The sequence below is a fragment of the Hippocampus guttulatus genome, chromosome 4 (genome assembly GCF_054856545.1).
Source record: "Hippocampus guttulatus isolate MCC_2025c chromosome 4, RoL_Hgut_1.0, whole genome shotgun sequence".
In the NCBI taxonomy this organism is placed as follows: domain Eukaryota; kingdom Metazoa; phylum Chordata; class Actinopteri; order Syngnathiformes; family Syngnathidae; genus Hippocampus; species Hippocampus guttulatus.
Genome location: NC_141264.1, coordinates 19048208 through 19067073, shown reverse-complemented (window position 1 = coordinate 19067073; position 18866 = coordinate 19048208). Strand labels below are relative to the sequence as shown.

Here is an 18866-nt window from a genome sequence, read left to right as displayed (position 1 = left end):
TGGAAATAATTTCATGTAGAAGGTGGAGACGTGTGAAAATTGAGCATTTCCTATGGTGCAAAGGATAAAACTGTGTTGAACACAAGAAATTTAATACGCCACCTGAAAAACTGATGTGCCCAAACAAAAAGAAAAAATGTAATTTAAATGTTTTACTTGGTTTAACCCACTGCTTCATTAGCTATATAAGAAGTGTCATGTTCTGATAGTTTTGCTTAATAAATAAATAAATAAATAACCACAAATTTTAAATACATTACCAAGGTGACTCAAACTCGTGATCGGGACGTTCCTAGTTTTCAATGCCAATTTTAGCAGACATATGGTAATTAAATGAATTGATACAACAAATCATTAGCATAGTATAATAATTCCCAAAGTAATTTTTAACATACTGACACAATGGCAAGAAAAAGATACCAATGTGCCTGCTTTTTTTTTTCTGTGCAGATTCTCGGTCATTCAGTTCATAGTAATTCACAAACGTTGAATCGGAGCACAACTCAACTCGTTTGATTGAATTGTTTTTTGGTTTGTTGTTTTTCCTCCCAAAAACTTGGGAATTTATACTATTCAGTTATAACTTCAATGTTACAGGGGTTTTGAAACATAAAACGTACATACAATCTTTTCTCATCATTCCTCTTTTACACGCATACATTTTACCTGATGAGTACATTCAATGCGGACCTAAATTGTTGCAGTTATGTGTCAGTAAGTGAAAACTATGTAAGCTATTTGAGAGAAAGAATATGCCAGTCGGTGTAACGATGGTTAAGGTGAAACTTGGACCAATACAAGCTATGTAAATATGACACTACTGGTACTCTATTTACTGTAAAGTGCTGTGAATGTGGGAGTACAGTACAACCTGACCTATTTACCAACTTCCCTGTATTGTACTCAAGACAATTACATTGTATTAAACGAAAAAAAGAACTCCTCAATGTGAAAGAATGTCACATGGTGTTTGTTATTCCATGCTTTCTCTAAAGGTGAATCCGTGACCCAGTGAATGTTCCAAATTGCTAAATGGCAGTGAAGAGGACATGCCATTATGGCCGAGTCATCATCGCAGACTACGCTGCCAGTCATGTCCTGTTCTACTCTCGATCAGTTAAAAACACACACGCATGCACGCACACGTGCGCGCACACACACACACACACACACGTAGGACATTGCGAAACATCAGTGCCGGGAATACATTCTGGATCGTGACTCACTGTGCCACAATGTCCTTTTACCAGCGAGGGAATATTTTTAAAAAAACACTTCAATGTGAGCTCATTAGTGCTGAGCATACAGCATCACTGCGTCAGACGTAGAGAGAGAGAAAAAAAAGATCTATGTTTTGAAGGAGTGTGTCGTGAGCCACGTGAGAGCAGCAGCATGTTCTTGTGTTGAGCAAAAAGATGCACTGAATCTTTTCCAGTCTATGAGTGTGGGGAGGACAAACAACAAAGGGTCACCGGCACTTTCCATTTTGCTCTTGAACATTAAAGGCTACTTCCGATTCCAAGTAGAAGACGGGGCTTCAACGCGTTTAACAAAAAAACTAAATGAGCTTGCTTCATTAGAATTTCTAACTGGAAAGCATTAGCATGCACACTGAACCTGTGTATTCTTCAGTTGCCTCTTTAATTTCAGGCTGCACCAATGATTATTTTTCACAATCAGAACAGCTGTGGTTTTAATTTTTTTATTTATTTGAATCAATGAAAATAAATGAACGCTGCTATCCACAAAGCCCTTTCCCCCAACAAATAGCATTTTCAACGTATTTATCATTGCTGTAAAAGTAAAAGTACAAACAAAATGCTATCTTTCTCTTTCTGGTCATGATGAATGAGTTTTTTTTTTAGTCGTGAAAGTATTTCAATTAAACAAAGGCTACAAGCTCCCACATCAGTAAAGCAGGGTACTCACATGACACTCAGGCCAAATGTTTGACCTTCAGGTCAAAGCTAAAAAGACCTGATAGTTGGATTTCTCAAAGATTATCCGGTGGCCTGCCGTGTGTTACGATTGATTTCTCCTCTCTGATTTGCTCAGAATTCGTAAATATTAAAATTGTACAATATTAATTAACACACATCCTTGTGTGGGGTTTGTCAGTTTGAAAATCATTAAAAATTTCGGGATGTGTATACCACACATAAGAGGTTAAGTGTAGGTGGAGAACATGAGAAAGCATCAAAATAAGGCAGACTCCAACCGATTGTATGATGGCAGTGTCTGACTAAAAGATAGTGGTCAGTCTGGGTCAAACTTTGGACCAACGAATGTTTTCCAAGACTAAAACCTTAACCATTCAGTGTAACAATGAAATTTGGAATTGGATAAAAAATCCATTTAACTACAAAACACCAAGGGCTTGAATGCAAAACAACTTCCTAAAAGACACCTAATCACTTTGTGGTGATGACTTTTGGATACTGGAAAAAAAAAATGGCGCGAAGGTTGTGATGGGTGTCTGCGGTGAAGAACAAAACTGGACTGATTGATTGCGTCTCATTTTGAACGTCATTCACGTGCGCAGAGCCCTGGGCTGATCGCGTTCTCTCTGCTTTCGATTTCTCTGGTCCAGCTGTGTTTGCGTTTTGTAACAGCAACCTCTCCAGTGCCGAGCGGTCGTCCAAAACCACTTGCGCGTCCACCTCTGCAGGGCACGTGTCCGGCGCAGCCGCGGCCTGTTCATTCTTCTCCGTCGAGAACATACGCCTTTGGCCGTCCTCAGCGCTTCTTCTTTGGCATGCGTCATCGTGCTGTCGTTGAAGTGGAACCAGCACACCTCGTGGCTGCCGTACGCCGTGTAGTGGTCCGTTCCCATCCTGCCGACACACACGTGCACTAGGGCACATTTTGGAGCGGGACAAAAGCCTGAGGAAAGGGGATCAGCCACGTCTGGCGCAACATTGCCCCTTAGAGGCCCCTGATATAATGACACCAAGTACCAGTTCAACGGCTTTTTAATTGGGTTTATGTTTCAAGGTTTTAATGTAATACACGGTGAGGAAATAGAGGCAAGACTTTTTAATGTTGTTTGTTACATGATTAAGGCATAGAAAATGATGAAAACGTTCTACAGTGAAACTCCTCTACAACGAAATCATGTTTGCAGCAAGAATTTTTTCACAACAGGAGACTTTTCACTGTAGCAAATTTTATCTACAGAACACACATGAACACACACAAAAAACGTATATGTGTACGTTTTATTTTTATTCCAATAGTGCATAAGTATTAGCATACACTTATTTGACACTTCATATAGCTAGCGTAGAAAGAAAAAAGGAAAGAAATTGCGAAATTTACGATCAGTATTTACTTTCACTTACATCAATTTATTGCATAATGTCTTTTATTTTGCTTCCTCCATCTTTCATTTTTATTACCTTTATCCTGTCTTCAAGCGTTAAAGCTTTTCTTTTCTTAACTCCTTGGTTTGCAAAGGTCCATTTTGTCGTCATTTTAGCAATGCAACGTTTGTGCTGCGTCTGAAACTAACAATAATAAATACTTCCTATACTACTGCGCATGTGTAAACCAGTGTGGTTGTTGCTGTTGCCATTTCCGAACAAAGCAGTAGAGGTCGCTGTGGCATGCTGAGGTCGGATTAGACTTTTGCGGAAGGCTTGGTTTCGTTGTAGTGAATCTCGTTGCGAGGCAAGAGCAGAGAAAAAGAGTTCGCATAACGGAACAGGGGGGCTTTTCGTTGTATGGGGAGCAGAAAAGTGGGAATGGCTTTCATGCATGAAATTTTTTTCACACTAGGGGGTATTTTCGCCCATGTAGGTTTTGTTGTAGAGAAGTTTCACTGTACTCGCCATGAACCATGATGCACTACAATTCCATTCACTCCATAACACAGCTCTCCGCCAACAAACTGGCTGAAAAGATAAAGGCAATGTGAATATTTTTTGTTTTTAAACTTCCTGTTTTCATACCATCACATGTTGGCTTCATCTGTCGCTTGAATATAACTGCATTACTAGCTATAATTTCCAGGTGTCTATTTTTTTCCAACCTGTCTTCTTTGGCTGCCTGGTATCACCATCTGTGGTTGTTATATGTATTGTGATGGATATCAATTGGAAATGCAGACAGCAAAATGAATAAATAAATAAATAAAATAACATATAATAAAATTAATCCAGAATAGTTAAAATAAAACAACAGTAACGTTACATAAACGTTGGATTAGAGTTCATATCATGTGGACTGGGTGAAGAGATGGAACAGGCAACGATAGGACCTGACAGGTTTAGTGAGGTAGGCAGTACTGTACTACCAGTTTGTAGTGGGAGAGGCTTTGAAGTGCCAAAAACCCCTATATAAGAATATAAAGAAACAAACGGGAGGACGGTTTATGTCAGGAAGTTAATTTAATCATGAAGAGCTGCCTGTCCATTCTGACAAGTGCATGTTTCCAAATAGCACATTTATTATAGAGTGGCGCCCCCTACAGCCTGTAGCCAGTCAATCACAGGTAACAAAAAAATTATTGAAGATAATAGACGCCCTGAAGTAAACCAAAAGTTCCGTGACTCCAAAATCCAACTCAATGTGACAATAATAATTTGAAAAAGCGACTATAAGGTAGTAGTAAGTAAACTAACATTTGATTCACTTCCAATAGAACTAATAGAGATATTGCCAAATGGAACCACAATAGCTCAGGTCACATTTCAGGATTTTTATTTTTTTACAACCGGTATTTTAAAAGTGACAGTAACAGAGCCAGCACCAGGCAGAAGTCTGTTTGTCTCCATAGAAGGTAGTGCCTCCAAAAAAGTGTATTCAATTAAATACTGGTTGAACATGGATTTGCAAAACAATGTATTCTGTGTTTATTTATATTTAACACAACGTCCAAACTTTCTTGGAATTGGGGTTCTAATTAAAGTTGGGTGCAGGGGCATAGTCAGAAACTTTTAAGTTGAAATATTTTCAGTTCAAGGTTAATTCAATGGCTATGTTTCATGACATTTTCAAGCTCAGTGACAAGCATTTTCTTCGGCTGCCTTTGATGTTCAAGTGGAGGAAAAAAGGAGAACACTGATAATTGTGTCCTTTTTAAAAAAAAAAATTTATTAGTTGCAAAATCCAGTGTGACATCTTACCCCATTTAATGAGACAGCATAGCCGATGGTGGGGCAAAATGTCACATGGTCACACTCTCAATTTGATTGCTAATAACTCAGCACTGGCACGAAATATATAAATGACAGCAATACAAAATATATACCTAAGACTTTGTTGTTTCATTTTGTGCACATTTTCTTTATATATAATGTATTGGTTCCAAGAAATATCTCGAAGTGTAAAAAGTGTGACATCAAACCCCGGTCTTCCCTACCTATAAAACAAAAAACAACCCCCCCCCCCCCCCCCAAAAAAATGGTGTGACTAACTCATGAACAAACCGGCAAAAGTCAAAAGCCACCATCATATTTGTTGCTAAAGTGAAGGCATTGAACTAGAATGTCACGCATGAGAGTGCATCACTGTTAACGATGAATACATTGATATTCCCTTTATGATTGCGGTGGGTGGATACTTTCATGGAGGCTATATTGTCACAAATGACGAAAATACATTTGCACCGTTATCATGATCCAAGACATACAGTAGAAAGTATGGTACTAACATCTAAGCCCCCCCCCCCCACACACACACACACATACACAAAGTGTTGATTGGATTATGCCATTTCAAGACTCTGCTCCCTGAGAGGAACCTCAGGCTGTTCATCTCTCCTTTTTGCCGGGGCGTTCTTCTGCTTTGTCCTGCAGGAGGAGCACAGATTGAAGTTACAGCAGACACATAATCAAATAACCATCTTCTTGTATGCCCCCCCCTCCCCCACCCCATTGAAAAGGTTGCTCTTACTGAGACTGAACAGTCAAGACGATGATCGTTATGATGATCGATGTGACGATGAGTCCTATCAAGACTCCACAGATGATTGCTGTTGAAGATGACCATCAAGTGAGTAAATGTTTACTACGGTGGACCAGGCATGACTCGGAGGCATAAAATTCAGTTGGGACTACAACATGACCACAAAATAAAAATTTTGGGCCACAAAATAGGTGTATATGCATAGTATACCTATTTAGTGGCTACGTTTGAACTTTGTTCACCCCTGTCATGTCTGGGGTTTTGTAATTTACTGTTTTTATTTACCGATTGGCGTGTCCGGCTCATCCTCCTCCTCTTCCTCTCCTTCTTCTAAGAATACATGGAAAAACCATTAGATCAGCTTGAAACATACAATCAAGTTTGGGGGAAAATCCACACTCACCGTGGACACCGGCACAGGTAGCGTTGCAGCTGTCTGCGTCAAAAAATCGGTTTCCGTTTCCATGGCAGCCTGTCCAAAAGAATTTTTTGCACCTCCCATGGACTGCATCGTAGTAAAATCTCAGAAAGTTGCCGTTACATCCACCACCGAGCTTCTTCAACAGGCAAGCTTCCCTTGCTAGCAGGGGGGGAGAAAAAAACGAATATTAATCGGCCTCTGATAATGCTAAACAAGGTCAGGTGTTCAAAGTATTCAGATGCAGTCTGTTGTTTCTTCGCTTTACCACCTGGTGGAGTGTTTTCCACATAAATGTGCAGCAGTCAAGTGTTATCTGTCCACATAAGGTGCACGAAAGGTATTTTACATCTGAACCATCAAATAAAACAAACGTAGCAGGAATACAGCCTTTACAAAGATAACACTGCACAGTCTTGACAAACGTTAAATCAACAATCAGTTTCTCTTTATGGGTTACTAGTCGGCGACATCATGGCAGTAAATGAGGTTTTTAAATATTAACTGCAGCAGGATGGTAGGACCTGCATGTAATAAAATTCTTACAGACACAAAATCTTATTTATTCCTCGAACCAACAAGTTGGGGGGGAGGGTGATTCGACAACCCATCAAATATGTTACTTTAATACTCCTAATACGGCAGAGTACAGTTCGACACGATTGAAAAGTACAACTATACTGTAAATTCCATTCCAAAAACTTGTAGCTTCACTTAACTCATTCAATCCCAGCCATTTTCACTGGAGCAACCCCCTCAATCCCAGCGTTTTACTGGATTTTGACTGATCTTGCAAGGCCCACAGAATATTTGGTTCTAATGCTATATAAACATGGAGCCTACCAAAATAAAGTTTGAACTCTCTTCTTTTAGCAGAAAAAAAATCTCTCTTTTTCCATTCTTCAGCAATCGGCTTTACAAAATGGCTAAGTTTCATGAAAATGGCGATTCCTGGGCAAAAAAACGGAGAAAAAGAGCTTTTTGTAAAAGCATGCATTTCAAGCACGTGAGGCACCACTACCACTTATTGGTCACTTTTTTACTTGATTTACAATGCAAACGGCTTATTCTCATTCACAGATTGCATCATCCCCTCCTCCTCTCTATGACGCAAAAAAAAAATGACTTAGAGTTAATTCAAACATTTAATTAACTCATTGGTGTTAATGGTTGTTTCTCTTTGTGCGCCCTGTCATGGTGTACCCGGCTTGAGATAGGCTCCAGCTCACGCACAACCCTAATTAGAACGAAACCCATCATCCAATGATGTTAATGATTCAACGTCACCATATACGGTACACCACCAAGGGAATCTACTTTGAACCATTGTAAAATTACAAATCGACCAATTAGGAGCCGCCACCTAATCTCACCATCTGATGGGTAGCTGCGCTCGATGTGGGCCGAGCAGTTCTTCATGCATTCCCGTTCGTTTAGGAAACGATTGCCGTTGCCCCCTTCGCCTTTGTATACGAACGGACTGCACTGGTCGTTGGCGGCGTCGTAGTACAAAGCAATGATGAACTTCTTGCCGAAACCTTCATCATCGGCTAAGTGGCAAAAGTCTGTTGGAGGGTTTAAAAAAGATAAAAAGAAAAATAGAAATTGTAAGTGTTAAGTGATAACATGAGCATTGCACAGGCTTGTGATATCTTCTATGCACCGCTTGTTATAAATGTTTAACCTCATCACTCCCTCTTTTTATAACGGCAATAAAAAGTACCGCCTATGCTACGTTTAAACTTCCTTCCCTCACAGTCCGTCAAAGGGGCATCGGTTTCATATATTATCTCAACTTTTAAAAAACAAATTCCGAACTCACTTGATTTTGAATGAAAAGTAATACAAAGAGCCTTGTCCCACGATGATTCTTTGGTTAGTCATCGGGGTTGAGGTGTCAAGACATTGTTTGTAACTTTGGTTTATATGTTAGTCATCGTCATTACCAATGTGTAAAATACGTGAATATTTTTGGGTAAAGTACCAGCTTCTTGCCTAAAGTCAACTGGGATAGGCTCAAGCTCACCCATGATTGTCGTGAGTAATAAAGCGCGAGAGAAAATGGAAAGCGCTCTGCAAAATTTTCATTCGAGTCAAAACATTCCGTTGGGTTTGTTCTCAAAGTCAAAGCTTTAAATGGGCTCAAATTAATGTCTTGAGGTGAAAAACAAAACATACAATGGTAGGTTTTGTCCAATGTATCAGCTTTTTTTTTTTTTTTTTTGGTGGCCGCCATCTTGCAACAATTCAACATGATGGTCTGCTTTTACCTTGGTTTGGATTTGACTAAAAACGATTACGCTTAAAATGAATCATGCATACAATTTTAACAGTTTTACAAAGTAAGTAAGTACATGTTTCTCAAAACAACAACCATACACTATTTTATTGGAAAATGGAGGGACTTACCTGGGACATTAGAATAGCTGAGGTGAAATGCAGCAAAGATAATGGCAAAAAGTAATAAGTGCTTCATCCTGCGGCTTGCCTCTGAGCTGTCTCTCGCCCACTGATTCCTGGTTGTAAACGACTGTGTGAGCGGGCGTTCGAGTCTGACCTTTGGACCGACACCTGCACCTTTTCAATCGAAACAAACGTTAACGGACCAACGTGGGGTCAGGTAGACTCCAGCAGTGTACGTGCGTGCATGCGCAGTTCACGTTTTGCTAATCGAGGTTGCTCCAATAAATGTTGCTCTGATCAGCCACTCAGAGGAAGGAAAATCACTGACATCATCGAGAGCCAGCATTCTGGCCGCCCTGAGGACAACTTTGAAATCTTGATTGGTTGATTAGAATTAGAGAATGAGATGAGTTTCAGTTTCATCTGCTAGTATGATTGATTCTGAAGGCCTTGGGCAAACGACTGGCCCAAAAATAAATAAATAAAAATCCACATACTGTATGTGAAATAGAAGCAATGCAACAAAGTGAAATGCTGCGTACAATTACTGACCTGGCAGATTACCACAAGTAGATGAGTAAATGAATATAATTTATTGTCATTTCATTGGGTTGATGCCACGACGTTGGGGAAATTACAGCACTTGGTAGCCTCATGCGGTTTCCCATCCACGTTCTCACCAGGCCTGAACCTGCTTGTTTTCCAAAATCAGGCATTCTTAAGAGTGCTACCAATGCACTGAACCATACGCGTGAGCAGGTTTGACTGACATATTGACAATGGGGCCACATTTGGGCATTTTCCTTCACTTGCAATCAAAGTTAGCCCGATTGTCGTATGGCTCGAAAAGATTATCTCGAGCAATTATCCTGTGGTGTGAGGGATTTTTTTCTCCCCGAACTGGAAAATCACTGGGGACCAGCTTTCGGAAATGGTGCATGTTCAGTATTTCCGGCGGCATATCGTTAAGTGTGTGGTCGACAATTGGAAGTTCACTCAGACCCCCAAATCAGTGATTGTGATGTGAAACGGAACGATAGCATTGTGTGTGTGTGTGTGCGTGTGTGCGCGTGCGCGTGCGCGTGGAGTCACTCACATTGTTACAAATGTGTGAAACTTTCTCATTCCTGAAGTGATCTCAGATAAGATTGACTCATCTGGATGCGGTTACAAGTGAAGTAATGAAGTGAAAGTGGATAAAACAAATGGCGGCAAGTTTGTTTCCCCAGTAATGGCATTTTGAAGCCTGAAAAAGGATTTTAAATTCTAACTTGGAAATCATCTTTTTGTTTCTGCCAATATGGACAGACTTTCGTTTGCGCGAGTGTAACACGTTTTCACAATGTCAGAAGACTATCTGTGCTTGACAGAAATCAAGCCTGTCAATCAAGTAGAAATAGATGAAGTTAAGTCAAGAAGAGAAGAAACTGCAAACACACACATGCAAGTGCACACTTGGCCAGAGGCACTTGACTTGAGATTGCGTGGAAGCAGTGGACTTGTCACAGAGCGCGTTGAGAAGAAGACACAGTGGGCTGGTGTTGTTGTGACTGTGACGTCAATGGAGGCTACAATGAGAGACAACGTGCGCTTAAAAGCGGTGTAGAGGCTTGTGGTTTGCTGCACGGACCGATCCACAAAAGCCAGAGGACACCGCCATGCTGCCTTTGAGCCTCACACCCTTCGCTCTTTTACTGCAAGTGGTCGTGGTTTATGGTAAGATGCTTTCAGGGACAACTTTACTATGACAGTTCAATAAATGCCTTTTTTTTTTTTTTTTTTTTGCTGGTGATTTGAATTTTGAGTGACTGTTTTTTTTTTCTTTTTAACCTTTAAAATTTAAACTGTGTTCCCCTAATTGCATATTAATTTACAATGCAATCTATTTGTCTGTTTCAGGGACCAATTGGGGCTATACCAGTAAGTCTGATTATCTGATTTTTTTTTTTTTTTTTTTTTTTACTTTTTCTTCATTGTTCTTCTAAAATAAATTCTACATGTTATACAGTACCTGGTGAAGGGTTCAGTTTCATTTGTGCAAAGGTTATTTTCTGACTTCAGTCATAGATGGAAATAAATGGATATCCAGCCATTATGTACCATAAATTGCTTTAATAATTATAATTAATATCAGCCCAAAAAAAGTGCATTATCTTTATCCTCCATAATAAAATATTGACCTTTCTCGTATCTTGACCTTGGATTATTGTGGCTCTGCTTCTCAAAAGTGAACCCAATGTTACATTTAGCAATCTGAAGGTTATTCTTCACATTTTTCTGGCTTGTTTCATCCATAGTATTTCAGAAATAGTCATTAGTATTGTATTGTTTCAATGTTTTTTGTTCAATTCATTTCCTACACTGTTATTTGTGTGCCAACAAGAGTCAATCTTATAATTAGGAGGTCTGATGGTCCCTGTTTTAATCACAGCTGTGGTTTGGCATTAATAAGAGCGGATGAGTCCTTACGCAGTGGTACTCATCACACATCTGCAGTTAGTGTACCTACGAATTAGGAACAATCAAGACATTCAATTGAAGTCCTTTGAAACCATCTTGAGTCATGTACGCTTGGGAAAAAATGGTCAAGAAAAAAAAAAAAAGAGTCCACCCTCAGTTATAGGCTGAAAGCATTCAAAGGGTCATTTTAGTGGTCAAGACTCTGGCCAGACGGAGGCCACATGACAAGTGCACAGTTGACTCATCGACCGCCCCCGATCGAACCTTGAGGTTCACGGCAAAGATGTCAGTGATTCCTGTCTTTCGCACTGCACATATCGGTTGATCGTGTCATTTTATAGAATCTGAATAAGGATTCAAGCCATTGCATCACTTCATGGTGCTTCAGTCATCTCTAAAGTGGGCACAAAGGTGGGCACAAGGCAGTTTGGAGGGGTGGTTGGGGTGGGGGGGGGGGTGAATTCATCTGGAACAAATAGCTTCACTGAAAATGAAACATGACGCTTCAATTTGGAGACACGGTCGTCGGGTTCACAAGCGTGACTTTCATTCTGCGTACATTTGAATTCCCATGTCTTGTCTTCTTGTCACGCCTTTTTTTCCACTTGATGTTGAGAGATATTGCGAAGCCGCGGAGCTCATCTTGTGGAAGGCGCGACTTGATTTTTTTTGAGTCATTGTGTGCCTTTTTTTTTTTGTAGAAACCTCTCATTTAGACAGGGTTGTCACACGACAGCCTGGCCCTCATGCTCACACAATGAAGCCTTTTCGTATTCAGTCGGTGATTTAATTATCGACGCAATATTTAGTAGGCCATCATTTATGCAACATTGTGACATATATTTACTCCGTTTCCTTTTCACAGAGGACCTTATTTGGAATAGTGCATCGCTGCAAGTGGTGCTTAGCTTCAAGCTGTGATTCCCAACCGGGACACTCGAGCGTGCCGTGACAAATCATCACGCGGGGGGAAAATTATCCATGTCAGTGACATATCGTGACAGGCAGAAAAACGAAATGCTTTTGCGTTAGATGGAAGACGATATAATAAACCAGTGTATCCACTTTGCCGTTCAAAAAACAATTCTAAGTCATGGCTTCCTACGGAGATATCAGCTTTGTGCTCAACTAACCCTTTAAGAGGCAGCGGTTACTACAGTGGACAGCTCATCATGTTATCGGGTTACAGGGTGCATGAAAGGTTTAAACAGGCCCACATTTCATACCGATTAAGTCCATTTGTGAGTACATTAATACGAGATCATCACTATTTACTGGTAAGTATTCGTAATTTTTGTGGGGGTGGAGGGGGTCGTTGAGGTTCAACTGAACTACATTGTTTCACCAGCTTACATGCACTTCCCAAAATTGGTGATTATTTGGCCACACGAAGGCCACTCCCAAAATGGAATTCATGCAAGAAGAAACACAGTCATTTCAAGACAAGCCGTTTTAGCTCGGGCTCGAATTACATTTGGGTTGAAATACAGATTTATGTCAAAATGCCTTTGACGGAGGCATTTTGACATAAATCTGAGTCATATAGCTGGCCTTCTTGCAGCTGGCATGGGATCAGTTCCTGCTCATTCTAAATCGCCCTGTGATTTACTCGCACCTAAAGTCAGTTGGGTTCGGCCGGGCTGTAAAGAAATTGGAAGAATGCATGGATGGATTTATATTGATTCTATTTACAGGCCGAGATGGAGAAAGCCACTGGAACCAACACTTTCCCTACTGTGCTGGGCCTTCGCAGTCTCCAGTTGCCTTCAAGACAGCGAAGCTGATCTTTGATGCATCCTTACGCCCAATTGCGCTTGAGAACTATGATTTGACGGGCGGACGTAATCTGAATCTGACAAACAGCGGGCATTCAAGTGAGTATTTAATCCACGTTGAAATGCATGTTGAGGCATGGCGTAGTCTCCCAAAGCAGGTTTTTGCAAACCTTCTCATTTGTAGATCCAAATTACAATTGTGTTTCCTCCCCGGGACCCAAGCATACTCAAATATACAGTATTATATGTTGCCAAAACATAGACATACAGTATACAGTGTACATCAATAAATGAAACAAAACACAGAGTACAAGAATGTACAAAAACAAACATGCCTTACAGTTTTGTGTCCCAAATGTACGCTTGGTAAGTCTTTCTCTAAACACAGTTCAATGTAGGTAATGTGCACCAACATTACACTTATTTTTGGATGGGCACCAGAAATATCTTAAAAAGTACATGGATGTGATGTGAACATAATCACCATAAATGATGCATACGAAAATCGGTTTGTTTTTTTTACATCTACCACTTTTAACTCTTCTCGCAGCCATTTCACCAAAATGAAAGAGTCCCATATTCATTTTGGGAAATAAGAGCAAAAATTACTCATCTACTTACTAACTATGCCAACCCTGCAGTGGGTCTGGTTAATCTTCACATCAGCAACCAGAGTCAACTACAAGTCAAGTCTACTGGAGATAAAAGCATGGAGAAGCTTCGCCTTGTCTGCCTGGAGCATGCAGCCTTTCACCCTGGATTTGTTTTTCAGCTGGTAAAAGGCAATTTCTATGATTGATTTGATATGACTGCTGAAAGTCAGGCACCCCAAGAGTTCTGACTTGGTCTTTGGTTTCTAAAAACAGTGACTCCAGGTTTTTTTAATAGCAATCCTCTTTTCTTCATTGCTAAAAACAGTTACGTTTTGTATAGATTTGGCCGAATACAATTTTTGTTCATGCAGTTGTAAATTTGCTTTTGACGGTGATGCCACACATTCATAGAACTGCTGTCATTTGGGGACTTTCATAAACATGGTGTTCTAAAGCCGTTGACCAAAGGGTAACATACAGGCTGAACAAAAGGGGTCCAAAGATTGACCCTTGAGGGGACCCCATGTCATGGACATTCGACCAGATTCAAAACATTTTAGAACCGCTCCATTTAATCCCCTTAGCCACTCTGAATTTGGCAATTAACACACAATGGACAAACAAACACAACGAGCCCACATTAATTTCTGCTTTAGCTCCCAAATCAACTTCTGTGGCAATCTACGCTCTCATTAGTGCATTGAAGAGTTTCACTTAATGCTTCGTGATTCACGGATAATGAAAGAAGTAACTGGCTTTTATATCATCTGCTCCACAGTCCAAGTAGTTCTTCCCTCAACGATGACTATCTCCGGCCTCCCTCAACGCTACACTGCAGCTCAGCTCCACATTCACTGGGGCTCCAAAACCAGTCCTCTTGGTTCTGAGCACACGGTTGACAGTAAGCAGTATGCTGCAGAGGTAAACAAAAACTCACTGGCATCAAATGCAAATGCACCAATCACATCTATGCACAAGTCTCACTTGATGGGTAACATGTAAAACTCGACAGGCAGATGATCCTGAACTTCAGTATGAATTAGTTCTGCCTTTGCAAGACTTGACACAACTCATCCTATCATTTCAATATTTAAAAAAATAAATAAATAAACCCCATGCATGTTCCACTTCGAGTCTTACGAAGTTAAAAGAAAAGTTTCAGTCATGTTCAGAAATGAGAGCCTGGTTGTACCATCAATTGTCCCTCGTACTGGATTTACAATTGTGCTCAGTAAAGCCCTCCAAGCTTTATTTTCACCCACATTCCACAGTTCACATTTGTACCCAGCGAGCTCTGGAGAAACATACCCAAACATTATTGTCCACAATTTGACAACAGACGGCCTCACATAATGTACCAAAACTTGTGTACCAAAAATGCATTGACTGTTTCACGCAGAAATGACTTGAGCTTTGTTTTTTTACTTTTTTTACCTGTGCCACCACAAGGCTGTGTCCCAGCGCCTGCAGAGCCACATCTAAGGAAGGTGTTGTGGTCTATGTCTCAGTGGACACAGGGACGCAGTCTTCAATATGTCCTTTGAAGTCACTCCAAAATCCACAACCACACTTTGATGACATGTTGTTTTGGGACTCATGACTCTTTGATTCCCAGAAATTGGCATATCATTCTGTTATTTGATAGAAAAGACGAGCATGACTACGGCGCATCACAAAAAATAGAATATTGTTGCCCAACAATGTCAGGTTTGGTCGCCTGAAAAAGTCATTTGTGCTATTTCTGGATGGTCTCTTCCTGGGTTTCATCAAATTGTGGGATCACTGAAGTCGGGGAGAGTGGAAGGTGACGTTTACAGATTCAGAGTTTGGGTGCTTCTTTGTGAGGTGCCAGCTGATGTGGCTCAGGCTTCTGTTTTGGAAGCCTTCCCTGGCGAGGTCGTCTGGGAGGCGACCTCAGGTGACCGGTCATGCAGGAGTGACTTTGGTGTTCTACTCAGGTTGCTGCCCTGCGACCTGGGTCAGCAGAACAAAATGCAAAAAATGTTTTTTTCATCATAGCCCATTTCTCTCCTCTCTTACAGCTACACATTGTACACTACAACTCAGAAAAGTACCCCAATGTATCCATGGCTTTTGACAAATCTGACGGTCTGGCTGTACTGGGCGTTTTCATCGAGGTGACCAGCTACAGACCTTTTTTCTTGGGATCGACTCTGAATATCTGACCGTGTGAGCATCTTACTCTTTCTTTTTCAAACAGATTGGGTCCTTCAGTCCAGGCTATGACAACATTTTTTCATATCTCACTCAAATCCCCAAGAAATGTGAGTCAAACACGGTTTGCTTGGTCGCGGGTGTTTATGTGGAGCACAGAGGAATGACCTCTCCATTTAAACATAGCAAACAGCCACAACATTCCGGCTTTTGACATCAGAGCGCTGATGCCTCAGCGTCTGGATGAGTATTTCCGCTACGACGGTTCTCTGACGACACCGCCTTGCTATCAAAGTGTGCTGTGGACGGTGTTCAAGAATCCTATCACCATCTCTCAAGCTCAGGTGACTTATTTACCCTTCTGTCCAAATCGTCCGTGAACTCGTACATCTGAACACTTCAATTTAACATTTCTTTTGTCTCTCTCACGTTTGCAGTATGACACCTTGACGACAACCCTCTTCGCCTCCTCGGCAAACCAAGCCATCGCCGTGCCGCTCATTAACAACTTCAGGAAGCCACTCCCTATTGAGAACCGCATTGTCCTGAGTTCCTTCAAGCAAGGTAAAATTAAAACGCAATCTCATATCAGCTTCAATGCTATTGACTTTTGTCTGGCTTGGGATCAGCTGCTGGGTTTAGGATGCAGTTAACCATTGCGTTGGTATTCGGGGCTGTCGCCGTAACATTTATCCTGATGCTAGCCGCTTTAAAAAGCGGCTAGCATGGTGGCGTGGAATGCCTTGATATAGGCTACTTGCTTTCCTGACTGCTGTGCTTTTGGGTGTGCATGATGCCATGCCGCCCCCCCCCCCCCACACACACACACAAATCTCACCTGTCCCTGGATGTACAACAAAATGTGACCCACTCCGTGTCTAATACAGGAGTGACGACCTATATGTCAACCACGTGCGTCCTCAAACGGAAGGCAATCGTTCGCCAATTATTGGTTGGTGATTTAGAGGAGGTCATTGAAAGCGGGCTCCTATCTGCAAGTTCCACCAAGTTGCTCTTCCAGGAGTATGCGCAAGCCGAATTGAAGAAACCCATCCATGGATTTACATCATCTGCCAGTGTATCATCCAAATGGCTGTCCATGTTGAAGGAGATCTCTCAGCCGACAGTGGCCTTTGGCTCATTGCTGCAGCAGAAGTCCCTGGAGATCCAACAGTCCACCACCACCAAGAGCCTGGCTGTTTCTTTGGCTGAGGCTGTTCTCCCGAAGCTCAACCTCAACAGCTACCTGGCCTGCAAGGCAGACCTCGCTCCCGCAACCATCAAGTACATACTCAGTGGACGGCCCCTGGGGAACCAATACGAGGATTTCTTCCTGCTTGACCCGTACCTTGATCGTTACACAATGCATCCTTGGCTTAGGCAAATGGAGTGGGAGGACTAGAGAGATTTCCTCACATAGTCGAGTCGCTTTCTGTTGTCAGCGTCATGTGTGTCTAGCGTTGTACAAGTAGAATTTTAGCCGCGCTCCGCATTCTCTGACCTGTCATCTTCTGCTAAACTTTGTGAATTCCGACTCATGTTATTCTAATTAAATTATTCATTCGAGTGTGTCTATTATCATAACTGTGATTCACTTCACACTTGCCTGCGTACCAACATTAGTGACAGCCGCATTGGCCTGTCATTCTGACAAAGATTGTTTCTATCAAATTTGTGTTATGAAATTATGCAAAAATAAGTTATGGACTTTGGATCCCTGCCTTCCTATTTTCTTTGAAAAGCTTTAAATAAACTATTTTTTAAAAATAATCTAGTTTGCAAATGGTCTTCATTTTACCTTAAGAAAAACTGTCTTAATTTTAGATTAAAAAACAAGCAAACTCTAAAAGGTCATTTTCTGTCTTTATATCGGGATATTTTTGCTATTTCTTTGGGCTCCTCGTTTGTGGTTTTCAGGCAGTTGTGGTTCAATTCATTCTTGATCCCATGAGGGTGGAAGGTTTTGGGGAGCAATGCTTCAGCCCATCCCTTACAAAACAGACAGCGATACGCTGATCTGCTCAAGGTCAGCGCTGCACTGCTGAAAGTCCCGGTTCACTTCAGGACTGCCTCATTGGAACTGCGCCGTGCAGACCACGACAGTCCAAACAATGAGGGGATAGGAGTCTTACGGGCATCCTTGATGGTAGGGTGGCATGAGAAGGATGGGCTCACCCGCATTTGCACCAAGCCTGTACTTAGAGCTGCTCCATGATATCATAATAAAAGGGTTCTTGGTCTCACAGAAACACTGCAACAAACACATCCTTCCCTGTGAATATTGCCGAGAAAGCTTTAAGATGACCCCGAGCCCCCGTTGGCTTCCCAGCACTCTGCGGCATGGGATCACATGCGTGCCTGAGCGGTATAACTTCATCATCTTTATAAACTTTCTTTTCACCGCATTGTAAGCTGCCATTTCCAAGCTTCAGGTTATTGCAATCCGTTATGAGCTTTTGTGGGATAAATGTTTTGACCTTTTCCTCTGATGTTTTATTTGCTTTTACAATCGCACGCCGGCCCCGGCTTAAATGCAGAGTGGATTCACAGTGTTGGCGCTTCACAATGTCATCATTGCCGCTTTGAGCCTCCCTGACAGTCTGCATGCTGTGGCCGGGTTGTCAATGTGTGCACTTCTAGATAAACAGTGACATACGACTGCAATAAAAAGATTCATTGTGGATTTTTAAGCAAATGCATCGCACCGATATTAGTCATTGTTTTCAAAGAAGAGAGAGACTATTGGTCTGAGCGTATTGTTGTACGCCCTCTTCGTGTTGTTGCGCTGTCTTAATGGTGCAGTTGTTTGAAGGTTTATAATAAGTGTGACATCTAGGTTAATTTCTGTTAGGCAGTCGAACATTCATTCATTCATTTTCCGAACCGCTTTTATCCTCACTAGGGTCGCGGGGGGTGCTGGAGCTTATCCCAGCCATTTTCGGGCAGTAGGCGGGGGACACCCTGAACCGGTTGCCAGCCAATTGCAGGGCGCACAGAAACGAACAACCATTCGCGCTCACACCCACACCTAACAATTTGGAGTGTTCAATCAGCCTGCCATGCATGTTTTTGGAATGTGGGAGGAAACCGGAAGACCCGGAGAAAACCCACGCAAGCATGGGGAGAACATGCAAA

The 18866-nt window shown here is 41.6% G+C and overlaps 2 protein-coding genes across 2 annotated transcripts; one reads left to right on the top strand and one right to left on the bottom strand.

Annotated features, from left to right (window-relative positions):
- Nucleotides 1-5664: 5664 nt before the first annotated feature.
- Nucleotides 5665-8942, bottom strand: LOC147206396 (inter-alpha-trypsin inhibitor). Its single transcript, XM_086109394.1, has 6 exons — nt 8735-8942; nt 7699-7890; nt 6311-6487; nt 6193-6237; nt 5896-5974; nt 5665-5792 (listed from the first exon to the last, which is right to left on the bottom strand). The coding sequence occupies exons 1-6, from the start codon at nt 8799-8801 to the stop codon at nt 5708-5710; spliced, it is 645 nt and encodes a 214-aa protein (XP_085965520.1). The 5' UTR covers nt 8802-8942; the 3' UTR covers nt 5665-5707.
- Nucleotides 8943-9793: 851 nt separating this feature from the next.
- ca12 (carbonic anhydrase 12) lies at nt 9794-17487 on the top strand. Its single transcript, XM_086109396.1, has 9 exons — nt 9794-10444; nt 10628-10648; nt 12883-13062; nt 14335-14477; nt 15599-15694; nt 15778-15841; nt 15918-16075; nt 16169-16295; nt 16619-17487. The coding sequence occupies exons 1-9, from the start codon at nt 10387-10389 to the stop codon at nt 17131-17133; spliced, it is 1362 nt and encodes a 453-aa protein (XP_085965522.1). The 5' UTR covers nt 9794-10386; the 3' UTR covers nt 17134-17487.
- Nucleotides 17488-18866: the final 1379 nt, after the last annotated feature.